We start from the raw sequence: 19515 nt of genomic DNA on the forward strand, positions 1-19515 counted from the left end.
CCTAAAAATCAAAAAACGCTTGCCGACAATTACGGAACTGGTCCCCACATCCACCGCACCACCCCAACTGGACCTGGAGGTGGGACCTCCATCGTACATACATCACATTTAAAACCCAAGCTTCCTGTCTGAGAAGACGACCAATCCACTTTCATCGCGGGTCCCACACTCCAGTGTAATCTGTTTCCCTTCTTCTTCACCACTCCCCGTACACACGCGTGGACCTCACTCGCCATGAGCAAACTAAAACATAAAACACATCCATAAAAGGCAAAAATCAAACCAAACCAGGCCAAACCAACCCAACAACCAGCCTCCCTGAAATTTAGTGAGCAGGCGAATCTCGCTTGGCTCCCCGCTCCCGTCACGTAAATCGAAATCACGGTCAGCAATTTCGTCATCCACGTGTCACACATGCAAGCGTTTTGTAACGTAGATGATCCATAAAACATAATTTGCCATTGAATTTTCAACTAATTTACTATACAATGCCACTGAACTACTCAAACTGAAAAACACACACATTTTTATAAAAGGCTTTAAAATAATATAATTAGTTGCCCCACACCGTCACCATCCCAAAGCTTCTTCTCTTTGGAATTTATTAGAGTGGGAACCAATCTTTTCACCTGGCCCACCCTAAACTAACAGTAAAAACTATAAATTAACCTAAAAAATCCTCTGAGGAACGGTAATTAATTTAATTACCGTCTTAACATTTACGAGGAGAGAACCCGACCTTGTTATTAGCCAGATCGAAGCTGACACGTGTCCCTTGCTGCTGCACGTTCCCAATGATGGACAAAGACGACGACGTAGGAGCGAACGCGAAGCAGAATACACCGGATGAGTCCACGGGGATCAAATAGTTTTTCGCGGGTAAATCCAGCGACTGTCCACCGAAATGAAATGCCACCGTCGGGACCCTGACGCTGGTCCTCGAAGACAGATCGTAACACGTGTCGAACAGCGCCACCCCACTCGCTGTCGGCAAGTCGTGAGTTAATTTCACGAAAGCGTCTCGCAGGGCGTTGTAAGCCTGGGTTTGCAGCCGAGTTACGGCGGTGCCGCAGTCGACGATGACTCCTCCTTTTCCTGATGCGTCCATATCGAAAAGGCCCGTGGGGAGTTGAACCGGTTGGCCACCGACGCTGAACCCGGTCAGACCAACGTAATAAAACGTATCGATCTTTTGGTTCCTCAGTAATGGAGCGGTGACCGAGTCGCTTGTTAACCCCGAGTTGAAATCCAAAGTCGAAGACGAGGCCGAGTCACGATTTACTAAACAGTATGAGAACGACGTCGCTTTGATCTGAGATGTTAAGGACAAGGGTCCACCGCCGAGTCCAAGCAACCCGGCAGCTCCAACGAACAAGCCTTCATTATCATGGCCACAACCCAAAGCAACGCCATTAATGTTACCGGAGTTTCCAAATGACACGGTTTCGGTGACAAACTCACCGACCGTGTAAGACCCATCTCCGTACGAGACTTGGTATAAACATTTCCCGCTACGGCAAGCGGAAACTTCAAGAGAAGAACACTGCCTTGACCCGCAAGATACCGGGCTGTAAGTGGAGGATCCCGACGGGTTAAATATCGGGTCGGATTGTTGGTAACAGTCCGAACAAGGTTCACATTGGATCCAAGTAATATCACTTCCGGTATCGAGAACCATGTAAAATTGTTTACTCGGGTTACCGACTCCGATCCGTGAAAAGTACTCGCCGCTTCCTTGGCTCGTCCCCGAAATGACCGGGGTTGAAAGCGCCTCGGGCCGGATCTCAGTCGGTAGCGGTCGGAGCTCGGATTTTTTGACACCATTGAGGGCAAGTTGGAGTTTGGTAGTGAGGGAGTCGACCCGGGATGAGTCACGGTCGAGTCGGGAAAGCACAAGGCTTTTGTAGTCGGTGTGGTGGGTTTTGCGGAGAGACCCCCGAGAGTGAAGTGGAATAGAAAAAACAGACGAAGAAGAAGAGTTGAAGAAAGGAGCTGCACTCTGGGCTTGAACGAAGGATGTTAAAGACTGTGGATCGAAGGAGAGAATATGCTGCGCTTGTTCAAGAGAAGAAGAGACATCGAGGGTCGTCGTTGCTTGCGGAGAGTGACGAGAGAGGGTGGAAGTGAAGAGAAACGAAAGGGAAAAGAAGAAGAGGAAGGAAACGGGGAACTTTGAAGAAGAAGCCATTTCTTTTGGGGGGGAGCAGTGAAAGAGAAGAGCAGAGCAGAGTTGGCTTATATGTTGGAGAGAAAGGGAGAAAGGAAGGGTCACATCAGGCTTGTTGGGGTGATATTAAAAGCGGATTGGTGAGCGGAGGAGGAGGAGCTTTCAACCTAACTCTGGTTGCCTTTTGCTTTTATCTTCTTCATCGATCAAAACCAGAAAGCGTACGAACAACTTGGGATTTCATTCATTGCCTCACTCTCACTGTACTTTATTGCCGATTTATGCTTTGTTTGCGGATAACGACATCCACTACTGGGTTTTGTGCTTGCTCTTTTGGTTCTTTCTGTTTTTTGGCTTTGAAATTTGAAAATTTTTAATTTAATTTCGTGATTTTTTATTATGTTTATTACCTTCAATTAAATTTTATATTTTTTATTAAATTAAATAATTTTTTATAATTAATAATTAATTAATTATTATAAGTTAAAATGACAATCGTCATTTTTATATGTGATGCTATGTGGAGGTTTAAATTGTCACGATATAATAATATGCTTAAATAGTATCATATGATATAACAAATATCGTAAGGGTCTACTCATGTTTTCTTTTTAATAGTTACGTAAAACTTTAATGTTTGAGAAATTAAAAATAAGAGTGATCATTTAAAAATGGAATGCTACACCTATAATCCTACAATTTAAATTAGTTCTAAAGAGATAAATCGGATAAAAGTGGTTTCAATTTAAAGAAATAGGGAGCACAAGTGATAAAAGTGGAATGGGAGTCGAGAAATGTCTTAAGTTTGGTGCTACATATTAAATACTTATTCCTCTATTCATCTACCAAAATATATCAATTATTATGAAACTGGCATGTGAGTTGTAAACGAATTAATATATTTGAATCCATAAATAAATAGGTTAATAAATGGAAACTCATATAGGTATCCTTTCTATACCCACTATCAAGAACTCCTTCTCCTTACATTTAATTTTAGTGGACTTGAAGTGGAAGTGAATGGTATTTCGTGGATTATTGTGTTTGAAGTTATATGTTGGTTTCTTTCCAAATGACGAAACTCCTTCATTTTTAGAAGGGAAGGTTGTCAACACGAAAGATCATCTTATTTTCATTCATACTTTATCTTCAACTATCCATAATTCTGATTCATATAATGTCGAGAGTAAAGGTTCCCTTACAAATTGAAGAGAAGAAATATTTATTGGTCAGCTTGCTTTTTCTTTAAGATGGCTTTCTTTGAATTAAAATGGCGCTTGTCGTCGATCTTAAAATGGATCATAAAAGGGTATATAAGGTCGTATAAAGTAGAAACCCAAACTCATTTAAACCCCATCTGTCTTTCCTATCCACGCCTACTTATTTTACCACCATTAATGACCACTTTCCGTAGAACAAGAAAAAGCAAAGATGAAATGATAAGGAAGATAGGGAGTGGAATATGACTCCTACTCTTTTTGCAATCACATATAATACATAAATTAATTTCTTAATTTAATAATAAACCTGTTTGTTTTATTGTTTAAAAAGTTTAATCTGAATGTATTTTCATTACAAAAAATTTGAAAAAAATCTTACTGACTTGAGACCCGTTGGGTAGGCCTGCCCATGGTGCAGCGAAACCATATCACATACGGGTCACGTTTGTTTACAAGTAGAGGTGTTCATAGGCCGAATTAAGTCTGATTTTTATGGACTCGGATTGAAGTCCGGTTTTACTTGATGTGATTAACTTACGTTGTTAATAAATAATATATTTTACTAAATTTAAAATTTAAAATATCAATATAAAGCAGAATTTATTATTATTATTTTAATAATACAATAATAATTAAATAAATAAATTGGACCGAGCTCGGGCTTGACTTTAGAAAAGAGAGATTTTCCATAGGCCCGACCTAAGACACCTAACTAAGGCGTTAATTAGGCCCTCGGCCTCCATTCGTAAATTTATCGAACTAAATCTTTTAACTTGAGCCCAAATGTTTATAATAAATATATCAAAAAATTTAAAAGAAAAAAAAAGGACATAAGGCTTACTACTATGAATAAAAGACATGCCTTAACGCATTTGAAGATGTTTATGTGTGGCACGTTTAGAATTATATGCTTTGGTAGATTAGGGAATATATATTCAGCAGTATGCGACGGGTTGAGTTGTGGGAGTTTACCGTGGTTTATGTTTAGCATTAGGAATTGGGCTATCGGAAGATTGACCTGTAAGTGGACAATAAGCTAGTTGTGCAGGCCATTACTTCACCCCTGGTTCATCTACGCGTTAGCTCTGATCTAGTTCAAGTCATTCAACAACTACTTCAATGTCGATGAGAAGTTAGTATGGGGCATATTTATAGAGAAGGAAATATATTAACTGATTGCATGATTGACAAGGGTTTTTCTATAAAAAATGACTTTATTTTATGATATTCCACCAGCTATAACTCGAAATTTGTTGATGAACGATACGTTGGGATATGTTTCCCTAGATTGATTAGAATATAATAATTTTTTTCCTTGAAAAGAAAAAAAAGAAGAAAAGAAAAACTTCCACTTGGCTTTCTTCATTTCACCGTAAAATTTTCCAACTTAAATTCCTCAGGGCTGTTTAGGTTGATACACAGAAAGTAAAGGGGAAAAAAATTGCAACCTTTTCATTGTGGACTTATAATAAATTCCGACATGACATCATTTCTGTTACATGTACAGTTTATGACATTTCTATACATAATTTCAGTGCCATATTCCTCCAACAAAGAACAAAGTAAATGAACACAATGGGTAGATGATACCTAAAACCCGCGTGGGAGGTTCACATTTTTTTCTCCGACGAGGGCTTCCTCAGGGCCATTGCTGCATTAGCAAAAACATATGTGGTGTCAGATAATTAGAAAGGGGAAGCAGGAAGAGTTATCGAAAGATTAGGGCAAAATGATCACCTGAGGTAGCTTAGAGCTGACATTCGGTATAGACATGTAAAAACTAGGATATGCAAACCAATTGTGTAGAAAAATGCAAATGTTCGAGCATACCTGCAAAGGAGGCAATTTGTTAGCTAATCAGCCAAATCTATAGAAACACCAATGGTAGAAGTCGCATGAAATTGCTGAGGGAAATTGTTTCAGCCTCCGTTTTACGATGGTGAGTGCATTCAATATAAATGAAGGCCAACATCCCAGTGCTATCACACCATATAGGGGAAATAAAGAGTACTATATTTTATATGGAATTGGACAACGAAATAAAACCATACTTGTTGCCCAGAAGAAAACGTCCACTGCTTAGTGTGATTCTGTCTCTGAAGCCCAACTCCTTGTATCTTTGATCCCTCTCCTACGTAGTAAATAAAACAGATTACTCCAAGATATCCACAGCATAAAAAAAAACATGAGATGAATTGGAAGCCTGTGGATGTAATGCTAACTGAATTTCAATATTCCCACGTTGTGAGTTTGCATGGGTGGTAGAAAACTGAGTATGCATGTCTCGACCGTTCCAACTTTGTTTCTGATTAAGATAAGCTTTACAAGGGCAATTATTCTTCATTCTATTTGCCTGATAAACATATTTCTTACAGCAATGTACAGGGGTGTATATAAATATTTATCCTGAATCTATCCTGACATCACAGCGGGAAAGGAATACTTGAGCTCGAAAGAAACCAAAGTCATCTATAAGTCTTTGACTGAGAACTTGAAGACGAACATGCCAAAATCATTATTGCATATATAATGGAACACATAGCACTGATACAAAATTGAAATTCTGCTTAAAGAAGATATGTGAGTAAGAAAGTTTAATGCTTACAGAGATCATTTAAATGCAAACAAAACCAGAGGCCCGTGACGAGGCATTGTCTTTTCTTCTAAAATATTCTAATGAAAGAAGAGAAAGGAACTCTGCTGGCCTAAGTTCAAAATCATTCAAAATCAAACTAGATCACTAGATATATGTGAATGTAACAGAACAATTTATTCATGAAAGGAGCACATGTTCACCAACCTTTTTTGAGAATGCAGCAAAGGGATTAATATCATCCTCATATATCTTCTTGTACTTGGATTCAACATCTGAGGTGAAACCACTTTCAAGATCCTCTGCGTACTGAAAAGTAATCAAATACCAAAACTGAGCTTCAAGAAGCTAAAGGCACTACATGAGAATTACAAAAAATACTAAAAAGAGGTACCTTCTTTGATCCTCTAGAAATTACTTTCTCCTGGTTATAGTCCTGGACATAACGAATCTTTCCATAAAGTTTAACATTATCAGCTTTTGTTTTCTCCAGTTCTGCTGTTAGCTCCCCTATCTTCTCCTTTAATTGCCTTATTTCCTATAAAATATGGAACATTCAAAAATGTTAATTTGTGGAAATCATAATCTTAACAATGCATATAAAAATAATTCCATTGAATAAAAAAAATGCGAATATGTTCAGAAAGGTAAAAAGCATTACTTCTTCTGTTTCTCGTAAACGTGCCCTAAATCGGTCACGCTGGTTGCAGATCACCTTCAGCATTGAGCTTTGGTCTTGATCTGAGGAAATATGTTTCTGATCTGTGTTCTGATCCAGAATAGGAAATGTATTAGTAATAAATCAAAATAAACTCATTGTGACAAACAAACTACTTCACTTGCAAAACATGCTTGAATTTAAACAAATGTGTTTCTGCCTGTAAACACTATTTATTGTGGTCTATGATATCAAGAATTAAATTGCAAAATTTAACATCACCAGTCAGAGACATCATTACCTCCATATGTTGCCCTGCACTCTCAACAGGTAAATCATGCTACACGCAATGAATGCTTAGGACAAATAAAACTATAAATTCTTTCCCAACCTAACATTGAAATGAAGAAAATCAGAAAATGTTGCTGACACTGATTCTTTACATTTATCCAATTTTCTATTAAATTGGACAAACTGACTTTTACATGTATATAATTTTCTATTAAGTTGGACAATCTGACTTCTTGGCAGAGGTCCTCTAATCTTAGTAACCATCCCTCTTCCCCAGACACACCAAAACATTAAAAAAAAAAATGGTTAAAGATAAAGACATAAGAAATGAGGAACCAAAGGGTTAAGAAAGAATCTGATAAAATAACCTAAACCACAAACTTTGAGGTATCAATTCTCTGGAATGGATAGAAATGATAAAGGAGCTAGAATGTATTTAATCAATGCAATGTAAATGGTAAATATGAGTACAAGTATAAACAACAAACACCAGGTTGTTAAGTTCTGTTCCCATTTTCTTTAATATAAGTTACATTCTATTTTAGAGAATATATATCCGAGTAACTTATACATGTAAAGTAACAAACAAGAGAAATATACCTCAGAAAGTTCATTCACCCCACTCTCTGAAAGATCCCAATCATCAAAAAGAGTCCCTTTTCGTTCTTTGGAACTATAACCCTGCCTTAGAAAAAAAGATTGAGATGAAAAAGAAAACATTGCAGTGCAGGAAATTGACTAAACGAAAAAAATTGTTATGCTGACTCCAACGTCATAATCTCCATGGAAAAACATAGAGCTACAAATTGATAGTTTCAATCTTTCACTGGGTAAGACAATTCACATATATGCAAGTCATTCAAGGAAATGCTGTATCAAGCACAAAATGAAGCTGGTCAAAATTGCCATTTTGAGAATTTCAGAAGAAATGTATCCAAACCTTCAATATATCATCTTCTAATTTCTGAATCAGCTTCTGTTGTTCGTTAACCTTTTCTGTGAGCTCTACTATTTTGCCTTCAGCTGTTTCCAGCAAAGATGTTTTCTCGGAAAGTTTGATCTGAAAACCAGTAAAAGATATATGAGTGCAGTTAACTCATATCAAAAGCATCAAAATCTAACTAATATCCAAAATTTTCCAAAATAAGAATACAATATGAAAACCACAAATGTCCACAAGATATTGACTTCTGTATTATTTTCATCTAGACTAGATCTCAACAATCCATTTATATGCATCCTTATTGGAGAAAATTGGAAAAAAGAAAAACTAGGGAAGCAAAGCACCAAAAAGACTTCATACCTTCAGCTGTGTAAGTTCATGTTCCATTTTCCTGTTTTTATCAAGAAGAAGAGACTCCATTTTACTCATCTCTTCCCCACTGGTAGCTGCTTCCCAATCTTCAGCCTCAATTGAATTATAACCCACTGCCTACACACACAATAATGAAAGAAAGACACATTGTGATGTTATTGAGCATGAGGAAACAAGAAAATAACAAGACAAAGTCATGCACAATTTAGCAACACCTGTTAAGTTTAAATCTGACAACAACCAGAAGACCAAAGATGGAGACAATTCTTTTTCTTTTTCCTTGACCAAGTTTAAAACAAAATAAACAGACCACAGGTGTTGAAAAGTATACCAGTTTGAGTATAACTCAAGCACAGACTCATCCTCCATAAATTCATTTCTCTTAAATTGCAATATATAACCTCTTTAACCACATGATACTGTAGAGGCCACAAGTCAACAGAGCACAGAAAAAAGGTTGCTTAAGTGAAACATTAAGCATTCCCACATTCTAAAAAACAGTCTTAAAGTCTCAAGCAAATATTGGTATGGATGAAAGGATTTAAGTTCAGTTGTTGATTTGCCACTCGCTTCTTGCTTCATTAAAGTTGCTAAAAGGCAAAAGCAAAGAGTAAAAAGTAACACCATATTTAATTGAAATAAAAAACAAGCCAGTGGCTACTAGCTACATATTCAAAAAAAATTATATAAAAGTAAAATATCCATTCTGTTATTAAGAAGAGTTAATTGAATTTTCCAAAAAAATTATTGCCCTTTTTTCTTTTTATCAAAAAACACATCAGCCTTTTGCATAAAAAGCAAAAAGCAAGCCAGCAAAAGCAACAACCAAACAGTATCTTTGGAGTTTCTTCTAATTCTTATCTGATTTGAAATTACAAACTAATTGACCATTCAGCATATCATCATTGGCTAGAACACAATCAAAACAAGCAAGAGAATCAGTTAGCCAACAGAACTGGCATAAATTGGGAACTTGTGAATCATCTTAACTTCAGAAAACTCAATTACACAAAATTCTTATAAGCGTCGGCAGCTAAAACTAAATTAGCCAATGGAGATCTATAACCAAAAAATCCTTTGAAGGATGGTTATACCTGCAAAATTTTCACTTTCTTATGCAAATCATCAACCAATTTTGTTGTTGGCCTTACTTGAAGCTCTTTCTTCATCTCCTCAAGAGCAACTTCCTAGTTTGTCATATAAGATGAGGAAAAGGAAATGTAAGAGGCGAAAAAAAATCCTTCCACACGAATCAAAAACATTCATTTTAATAAATATAAATCCAATACAAAAATAAAGAAAAGTGAGACAATAATGTCAACTTTGGTAAAATTTCCTATCTTCAACACACTGAATAAAGCACAATGGAAATATTCTCCAATCTCACTAAAAGTTGTGTAATCTAACAAGTACCCTTTGATCTACCATATTATTAGGAGATATCCTACGTGCCAAATCATGAAATTCTTTGTGAATGGATAGACTACATACTTATAACGGGTAAATCGCATTTACACCCCATGTGATTTTTTCCTTAACACACCCCATGGTTTCATTCTGTTATCATAGGTGGTTACAGTGTTAAGTGCGAAGAAAAAAATGCCTTCTAAATATGAGGGCATTTTTGTCTTTTTATAAAAATGTCATAAACCCCAATGGTAATGGATTGAAACCACATGATGTTAAGTGCAGGAACAGGAAATATTCTAGAGTGTTTAGTAACAGAAGTGAAAACCACAAGGGCGTAATTACCTAATTTTTAATGACTAGCACAAAAGTTAATTACACATTGCATTGATTGGATGAATAAAACAGCAACAAGGTTTTGTACCTTTTCATTGAGCAATGAATTCAATTTCTTGATCTCGTTCACATGTTCTTCTCGCTCATTAGATAGGGTGGTTTCAATGTTGTGAAGTTCCATATTCAGCTCAGAGATTATCTTCTCTTTGGCACTCAGGGAGTTTTCAAGTATAGTATTAGAATCTACATTATTGCTGTGTCCAAGCAAATGATGACAAACTCAGAAAAAAAATTTATTTCCAATATGAACTTGAAAATTGTAGAAATATGAATGCAGACATGGTGGAAAGAAGTATTACAAATGTGCACATTACCACATGTAGAACAAATTTTGACCGGGTAAGAAAGCCATTATAAAATGTAGAGTCAGGAAAAAATATTCTTGGAGAAATAATACCTTATTAACGTATTACAACAATTTACTTCACATCAAATGGTGTTCTTAAAAGGAAACTTGACCTTTTAGTTCTCCGCACACAACGTTTATCCAGCCAATAGTCAAAGGTAAAGTACAGAAAGGGGTCCAAGCATAAGTTAGGTATATAATGAACCAAAGAAAGGGAGAAGAGGTAAAGAAGTTGGAGGGAGGAGGCATAGGAAGATATTGATTCAGAAGAGTCAAAATGTTGATCCAAATCAAAACCATATATTGAGTAATTAAAGAGAAGTAAGTGTCCTGGGATCACAAAAAAATCTTTGTGGTCTTTTTTAATCACTTGCATTGGCAACACTGCAATGTAAAACTGTCTCTACAGCATGTTTGTGAATTTATAAATTTCTGCAAATACACAGACAAAATTTCTTGCTTAAAAATAGATGTTTTGCCTCCTTTCAGTTATGCAATTGGCTGCCTGCCCAAGCCCAACCACATTCCACCCCTCACGCCCTCTTTTCCCCCAGTGAATTCTAGGCCCCATCAAGAACAAAGAGTATTTGTTGACTTGATACTCTTAAAATATTATCCAGACTTCTACATGATACATACAACACTTTGTAAACTAAAGATGGAATCAAGTATCAAGTATCAGATTTTAAAGTGTACCAACTTATTAAGACACAAGTACCTGTTCCACTCATTTCTTCTGCAAGATATAACAGGAACACAGATAGTGCTTTTGCAGAGATAATGGAACAGGAGTATTTTACCTTCTCTTGTTTTCAGACTCTTCATGTACCGACTGTAATTGGGAGCGTAGAACACCCTGCAGAGAAATCCAATTAAAAACAGGGACCATCAAACCAAAAGGAACCAACTTACCAAAAAAAACAAAATCCAAAAATTTAATGCATGCCCTCTTAATATGTTAAAATGACTATGTCACCAGAATCCACCACAGGGCATACATCAGAATAAAATTCTTGCAATCATGATCTGCTTGACTGCTATAAATAGGTGCAAGGATTCTTTTATAAGCAGCACAATTCAGATATTGAAGCCTTTTAATTAAATTATAATAACCTATGCTGGCATGAGGGAGTGATTGGCAGCCAGATATTATTAAGTTGAAGAAAGGCAGTTGTAATCCTTTATTTACAAACTAGGTTCAGAGTTGACAGCCATATGCACCTATACTGCCCTTTGCTCTCATATCAGCAAATCAAGATCTTAAATGGCTGACATGTTTATGGGTCAAAATTAGCAAAAATATCACATGCTTAAATCACCTTCTCCCTCTCCAGACTAAAAAGCCGTGTTTGGGCCCGCTCCACTTCATCCATCAAAAGGTTGACCTCAGATTGCTTTGCTGCCCTATCTTCCTCTGTATTGTTAAAGACAATGTAAGACACTAGAAGCTAGGGCAAATACTCCCGGCAATGAGGGAAAAACGAAGCAAACATACTAGAATCAAGTTTCTTTTGACAATTAAGGAGTCAAATAACAAGTTTATAACAAAACAGTCAGATTCAGTCTATCACCTGACTGAGCACGAAGTTCAAACAACTGGCTTTGTGCAAGTTCATGCAATTTTTGCATATTTGATACACTTTCTTTAGCTTGCCGTAACTGATCTTGCAAAGATTGCTCCCTGCATAAGTAGAAAAGACATATATCAGGGAACATAATGATTAATGACATAAGACAAAGAACAGGTTAATTAAGACAGCTATCATGACACCAACCATTGGAATCATAATTCGGGTGCAATATTCAGCTCAATTCATTTCCTAGCATAAACAAGGGAAGAACTCTAACAAGAGACAGAATATCTAACAGCTCACCACTAGGCGCAGAAACATACCTGTCTTTTAAAACTTCTAGTGTTTTCTGGTTCTCTTCTGCCAAACTGCGTTGCTTAATCTCCACAATTTCTTTCACTTTTTCCTCCATCTGAATGCATGCCCAAAATTAAGCATTCAGTTGTCTACCTCAGAAATAACATCCCAATTTAGTTTAAAGGGTGAAAGAATAGAGACATGGAAAATTGTTGGGAGGAAATTTCAAAATGACAATGCTTGAAAGGAGCTACTCCAATAGTTGAACCTAGATGCTGATAATAGACAGCAACATACCAAGCCATAAGCCCTCCATTTTTTTTCTTTGATAAGTGAAGGAAGACAATATGCCATAACCTTGACATGCCATAATTGTATCTTGAAAATAATTAAACTTTTTAAAGACAATGTCACCGCAATTGTAGCAAGTATGTTGCCAATCTAACACAATCCAGTTTGCAAAAATTTTTCATTTCTCGATAACTCAAGCATAGGAAATAGAAACCCTCTGCAACTGCCACCCAAAGGGTGGAGCAGTTGAATCCTAGAATTCATTGACAGACAGAGCTTGTGCAAATAAAATACAACAGGCCCTAAAAACAATTATTAACTAAAATAACATAATTGATAAAACAATAATTTCTATTTCCAAAGAAAACAAACAAATTACTAACGAAGAGAAAAATATAATGTAAAAGAATCCACCAGATAATGGGAAAGACTAGTCTCATGAAATGGACCATTTCTCAATTTTTAAGCTGCTGAATCTTTCTAAAACTTCAGTTTCAAACTAATTACACCCTTTCTGATGCTAATGTAACTCCTAACAACTGAAAGAAAGATGCCCATTTGTAGGGGAAAAAAGTGAAAAAAAGAAAAGAAAAGAATTGGGGAGAAAAAGTTTAGATTTTTTATAGCAAACTCTCTGGAAAAAGTTAATGTTTACAACAACAGGTCAATGTCTTTTACAAATACTAAAAAAAGCTCAACAAAGCATTACCTCCAATTACTAGAGGTTTTATGTTTATTAATATATAGTTTAAGTCCTTTTTTTCAAATTCTTTTCTTTTTGCATTTCTAGCCATGTTGTTGGTCCTACTTGTATCACCATAGCCACTCTTAGAACAAAAATAACTGCAGTTTCACAAGACCTCTTTAAGTGAGGTCACGATCAAAAACAGAATGCCGCATTTTAGCAAAGTAGACTAAGCACTGCTAACCTGTTGCTCTAACTGGCGAGTTCGTTCTTCAAGTCTCCTTATTGTTGCCTGCTGATTTTTTAAGTGCATTGCTTCTGTTCTGAACTCTTCAAGCTCAACTTTCATCTTCCTGTTCTCTGATTCCAATTCAGAAATTTTTAAATCTTGCTCCTGCAGGGAAAGTATGACTCAAATGAAACAAACTTGATGCATAGAAAGAATATTTTTGCTTGGAAGGGTTGGAACTACATATATGGAGTACAGGACAGTAAATTTAATAATAACTTTTTTTTTTCTCTTGACATTTTTACAGTTTCTAAATAAGATGTTATCAGCATACATACTTTCCGTATGATATCATTTTTTCCCTGTTAAATTTTAAAAACATCCAAAAAACTGATAACATGTTATAATTTTGCACTGTTCCCTAACATTGTTCATTCAATTCAGTTTAAGCTTTATGCAGGCCAATTTCTAGCAGCTCAGCAAGGATTTTACCCCAATGACTCCAGTGGAGTTCACAAGAAGCATCCTAATTATTACAACATAAATATGAGGAATGGTGACCATAAACATTGTTGTCAGATGTAATCCAAGCCACATTGCTACCTGCTCACATGTATATCAAGGCTAGAACCTCTAGCTTAAGAATTCACATCAGCAACAAGTTATTACAGTAATTCACAATAATTTTACTCTTCTCCTCTCCAATGTACACTCAAAAATCAGCCATGAGACTAATCCAAACCATATGCACAAAGTTACATAATTAATATCACTGAAATACACCATCAAACATCATTTAAATTGAATCCAAAAAACTATATAATCATTGTCTTGACCTTAATGTTACCCACCATCTCACAAAAATAAAACTTCGGTCAACAGTAAGAAAAACCAATCAATTAAAAACCAAATAGGGAGGCACACAACTGATAGAATGCAAAAAAGAAGTAGGATCTTATTCTAACGAGTTACCAAATCACCTAAGCTAATACTTACAGCAATTGAAGCAAGAGCAGGATAAGGATCAGGAGCCTCATAAAGCTTTTGGTAGATGTTCAGAAAAGCATTTTCACCAAATTTTGCTCTCTTGGTAAGATTATCAACTTCTTCTTGGTAACCCTTAAGTAATGAATTAAACAAACTTAACTTTTCCTCTGCTGAAGCTTTCTTGAAATCTGTTAAACATAACAAATAATGAATTTGACACAGGCCTTTCTCTATACAGAAAAAACCGTTAATAAAAGGAAATTTACGAGCACGGAGAATAGAAAAAATAAAAAGAATCTTCAACTATTCTAATTTTTACAGTAATAAAAAATAACTAATATTTGGTTTTCCTCCATAAATAGCAATATTCTCTCATCCTTCTTTTATTGATACCCAATAACTAAACAACAAAATAGAAAATCATAGTAGTTTTGCCTCAGTAGGACAATTCTTTGATTTTTCATTTTAAAAAATACCAAATCAGACACTTAAGGTTGTGACACTCATGTCCACTTGTGTCCAACCTGTGCCTAGACAATATTAGGATAACTCATTTCGATTTTGAATTAAGAAACATGTATAGCATCATAAGGCCACCCTGCATCATTGTTAAGAAGTTGCAAGAAGTGTTTATGATTACGGGACACATGCACACACATGTAGGAGCCAAAAATACCTCTTGTACTCTCAGCAAGCTTCCGCCTGTTTTTCTGGCTGTTTTCCTGATTTTCAGCTATTCTAAGTCCTTGTTCATCAAGTACACTTTTCTCCTTTTCCAAATAAAATTCTGCAAAAAAGAAAAAAAAAAGAAATTAATACTCATCCCAAGAATGATAGTTAGTCTCCTGTTTGATTAGACTAGCCCATAGTAACATTCACTGCACATGTTGATATTATTAGTAATATATTTTTTAAGTTATAATTCACAGTATAAATAAGTAATTTTTTCATTTTTTTCTAAAAATTTATAAGTGATTTAACAGTAAGAAAATAAGGCAATAGGGATAAAATGAAACTAAAATTACCATAAATAATAGAAATAACTTAGAATTCATATCTAACTCCGTTACTAATCAGATATGAATAATTTTATTTATAATTCTACTATAAATAAAACTTATGAAAGGACCATTTAAAAATATAAAACAGTCTAAACCAATCATAATTCTTCTCCTAATCATCTCATTGGAAGTCATCTTCAATGCAGATGAAAAAATATATTCTCTTATGCTTTGCTGGGTAAGAAGGATGGTAAGGCAAAAAACTAAAAAGCTAGAAGAAATGAAAGGCAGAAAGATACAAAACAACTTTTTCTTTCAGATGAGATGTTTGGTAGAGTTGAGAGGTGGCAGAAAGAAAATGAAAATCACATTACTTTTCCATTATTTCATCATCTTCGTATGAAGATGAAATGAAAAGGTGGACAATCTAGTAAATTTGCAACACTTGAGTCTAGGAAGGATCTATGTTAGTGAATAAGGACAGAAAATGGCAATTTCTACTATTTTCTTCTCTTTTCTTCCCTCGTTTTTCTCTCCTACTCTCAGAAAATGAACAACAAATCAAGGCAAAATCAGATAACAATTTCAACAAAAGATACAAAAATGCAGGACTTAATTACTAATCATCTTAATATCATTCTAAATTTATTGAACAAACAAATTGATCCAAAATTTCTGATACCTTTCCAGAAATTGGAGACGACGGAGACGGGAGAAGAGGAAGGATTGGATTTATCACGGTCCGATCCACTTTGCGGAGCATCCATTTCGGGGAAAACGGGATCTCGCCAAATGCTAGGGTTTTTACGCTTGCCAAAGTCGAATTCTTCAGGATTTGAAGTTTCTTTCTATTGATGAAATGATCGAGCTCGGCGCTAAGAACAAGATCGAGAGAGTGGGGTAAAGATTTAAGGGATTTTGGATTGGTAGATCTGAGAAATGTTGAATGGATTTTCAAAGGTTTCTTTCAAAATAAATAGCTTTCCGTTGCTGTGGTTAAATCAGTTGCATTCCACACTTACAGTCGTTTTCAAGCTTATTAGTATTTGGGTTGGGCCGGGCCGGGCCCACTCCATTCCTCAAATTTTCTTTTCTTTTTCATCCATTCATTTCGAAATAAAAGAGAATTACGTTATACTCTTTTTGTTTCATTTCATTTCATTATTTTTATTTGAAATTTACAGAGCTTACGAAAAATATTTAGATTTCGGTGTACTTTACGATCAAATTATTTTTTATGATATTTTATGATTTTTAATATTCAAATTTTAACAATTAGGAAAAATAATTTTAAAATATATATAAAAATAAGAGTATTGGACATTAAAAATAAAAGAATGGACATAATTTATAAACAAAATGAGACGGAAGGAATTTTCCTTTCCATAAATGTCTTAAAAAAGGACATGAAAGCACCTCATGTTTTTTGGCGTATAAGAAATTGAGTGTTTTAAAATTTTAATTTAATTTGATATGCAATTCTTAATTACATATGATGTTAATATTCTCAAGACATCACTCCACAAGAATGTTTCTTGTGATTTGAATAATGCATCCTATCCTTTTGTTGTGACTTGTGTTCATAATATTGCATTTACTGCATAATTACCTTTGTATCGTTAACATCTTACCTTTTCTTTTTTTTTTTCATTTTTATTGATTACATTAATTGGTGCTGTAATTATGGGATGATAATGGATACTTTATAATCAGGTATCTTACATTATTTAATTTGATTAAGTAAATTAGGATATCTTATAATCGAGTTCGGGTAGAATTTGGATAATAAAATTACTATCCGTTACGAATTTGGATAAGATTCGGATAATGATAATATCTATGATACTCACTGTCTAGACTCGATTATAAATAACAATTTTAAATATTAATAAGTTTCTATATTATTTTTTGTTTATAAATTACTTATAATTAATGTAATACTTACTAAAATCCATTAATTATTTTGAGTTTAGTTTTAAATTTTAAGGTAAAATACCTTGGCCTTCTTAACTTTTATATATAATTCCATTTGGGTTTATTAATATTCGAAATGGATAGTTTACCCCAAAAGTCTAAACATTGTTAATGGGAAGTGTGAAATATCGAAATTTCTGGTATAAACAAAGCTTAATTACATGTTAATGCTTTCTAATTACTGTTTAAGCTACTCCCTTTCTTTCCTTGTTCTCCCTTTTTCTCCTTTTGTTATCTTTTTAGTTGCTACCTCACCGATTGATTAAGATTTTTTTCAACTTTCTGCTCTTGCTAAAAGCTTCATCCTACAATGAAATAGTCCTAAACCAAACCTTTATTTCAAATCCCTTAAACCTTGACCCAAATCGAGAGAGTGAAGGATTAGGGTTCATTAATCGTCAAATATTGGTATGTTTAGCTGTTGTTAAGGGTGAGTATTCAATTAAATCGGTTGACTCAGTCAAGGAATATCATTAACCAACTTAATTGACTTCCTTAAAAAAATTAACCAAATCAAATTGACTTAAGACTTTAATTGACTTTAACCGACTTTAGTCGGTTAAATCGGTTAAAATTGATTTAACTAATTTTTTTTAGCTTTTTTCTATTTTTTTAAATTTATTTTATAATATATTAATAATATACTTTATGTTACTACATATTACATTATTATTTACAAATTTCCTAATACAATAATATAGTATATTGTTAATATATAGTTTTTGACTAATTAGTATATGTTAATAAGTATACTATATAATATACTTGTTATACTATATATTGATTTATTGGTGTGATAATAAGTATATTATGTATGGTGTATTAAGATATATACTATGTATAATATTAATATATTACTATATATAGTTAATATATACTTATATAGTATATGAGTATACTAAGAAGTCATGTAGTATATATCTATACTATATATAAAAGTAGGATAATTTGATTATTGTTCAATTTTTTTCAATTGAGTCTCTAATTGAATGACAAATGTCATTCAATTAAAACCCCTCCTTATATATTTTTTTTGGCCTTTACTCCTCAAAACGACGTCATTTTGATATTAGGCCTTTTAAATCCCTGATTGTCTATTAATGAATTTTCTTTTGACCTTTCGGTTGGTCGTTCTTTTATCGTTGATTTGCCTCTCCGTTTTCTTCTTCTGATTTAGTTGTTTTATTATCTTTGTTTTCGACGATTTGCCTTCAATTTGTCGTTAGCCCTCTCCTCTGCTAGCCAGTCATCTTCCATTTCTTCTCCTGTCGTGGCAGAATCTATCTTTTCCATTGGTACTTGCTTAGGCTTTTTGTTCATCCTTCTTGGAGAAATTGTCCAACAATTACAAAGGTATGCCCTACAGTATTTCGGACTCTAATGGTTAAAGTCTCAATTTGACCTTTTATGTTTCTAATTTTTCCATTACCAGCACTCTTTGATAGTTTTGTACTTTTTCCATTGTTTGGCTTATTCGCTCAAATCAATGCTTTCTTTGTCGCAGGCTTTTCCTTCTGTAGACACCTATTCAAAATCAATCAAAAATAAAAATAAAATAATAATAAATAATAAATCATAAAAAAAGGAAAGAAAAGAAAACGGGGAGAGGACTGAGCATGTGCTCAGCCCCCCTCTCCGGTTTATCATTACAGGGCACTTAATGCCCCTGGAAAGCAGCCGAATTTTGGGGAATAGTTACCTCCGGCAATTAGCCCCCATTTATGTTAGAGCCTTGTAAAATCATGCTCAGAAGAGCATGATTTCATCACTGGATTGTCAAAATTTTTAGATAATCTAGCTCTTAAAAGGGGACCTCAGATTGATTTAAAAAGGGAGAGAGATACAAAAAAAATTACAAAAAATAAGAAACCAAAACACTCAAAGAAAACCAAATATGAAAAATGGGTTTTTTGGGTTTTGAGAGAGGGTAGGAGAAGGTGCAGTCGCTAAAGTAAAGGAGGAAGAGAGAGGAAGGAAAGAGAGAAGCGGCGCCGGTAGAGAGAGAAAGAGGGAGATAGGTGCCGGTGGTGGGGAGTGCTGCTAGTGGGAGAGAGAGGAAGAAGGAGAAGGAGAAAGAAAGAAAGAGT

At 34.7% G+C, this 19515-nt stretch overlaps 2 protein-coding genes across 2 annotated transcripts; both read right to left on the reverse strand.

Moving 5' to 3' along the window:
* Positions 1–437: 437 nt before the first annotated feature.
* On the reverse strand, positions 438–2422 carry ASPG1 (Eukaryotic aspartyl protease family protein). The gene has a single exon (XM_007036403.3). It carries the CDS (start codon positions 2186–2188, stop codon positions 713–715), a length of 1476 nt encoding a protein of 491 aa, XP_007036465.3. The 5' UTR covers positions 2189–2422; the 3' UTR covers positions 438–712.
* A 2391-nt stretch (positions 2423–4813) lies between these two features.
* Positions 4814–16447, reverse strand: LOC18604076 (protein CASP). The gene is made up of 19 exons (XM_007036405.3): positions 16137–16447; positions 15130–15240; positions 14463–14641; positions 13482–13631; positions 12288–12376; positions 11965–12074; positions 11713–11807; positions 11194–11249; positions 10076–10241; positions 9339–9431; positions 8233–8361; positions 7870–7989; positions 7530–7610; positions 6642–6749; positions 6375–6518; positions 6188–6289; positions 5439–5518; positions 5125–5217; positions 4814–5038 (listed from the first exon to the last, which is right to left on the reverse strand). Exons 1-19 carry the CDS (start codon positions 16219–16221, stop codon positions 4978–4980), a joined length of 2052 nt encoding a protein of 683 aa, XP_007036467.3. The 5' UTR covers positions 16222–16447; the 3' UTR covers positions 4814–4977.
* Between the last annotated feature and the right edge of the window lie 3068 nt (positions 16448–19515).

The sequence above is a fragment of the Theobroma cacao genome, chromosome 3, assembly GCF_053813885.1.
Source record: "Theobroma cacao isolate CCN51 chromosome 3, ASM5381388v1, whole genome shotgun sequence".
NCBI classification, from domain to species: domain Eukaryota; kingdom Viridiplantae; phylum Streptophyta; class Magnoliopsida; order Malvales; family Malvaceae; genus Theobroma; species Theobroma cacao.

What these genes read in the sequence shown, in the direction of transcription:
- LOC18604076 (XM_007036405.3), bottom strand. Translation starts at nt 16,221, where the DNA reads ATGGATGCTCCGCAAAGTGGATCGGACCGTGATAAATCCAATCCTTCC. An exon ending in TGAACTTCGTGCTCAGTCAG is followed by an intron (nt 11,808 to 11,964) that starts GTGATAGACTGA and finishes TTAACAATACAG; the next exon opens with AGGAAGATAGGGCAGCAAAG. An exon ending in ATGAACTTACACAGCTGAAG is followed by an intron (nt 7,990 to 8,232) that starts GTATGAAGTCTT and finishes ACTGGTTTTCAG; the next exon opens with ATCAAACTTTCCGAGAAAAC.
- ASPG1 (XM_007036403.3), bottom strand. Translation starts at nt 2,188, where the DNA reads ATGGCTTCTTCTTCAAAGTTCCCCGTTTCCTTCCTCTTCTTCTTTTCC.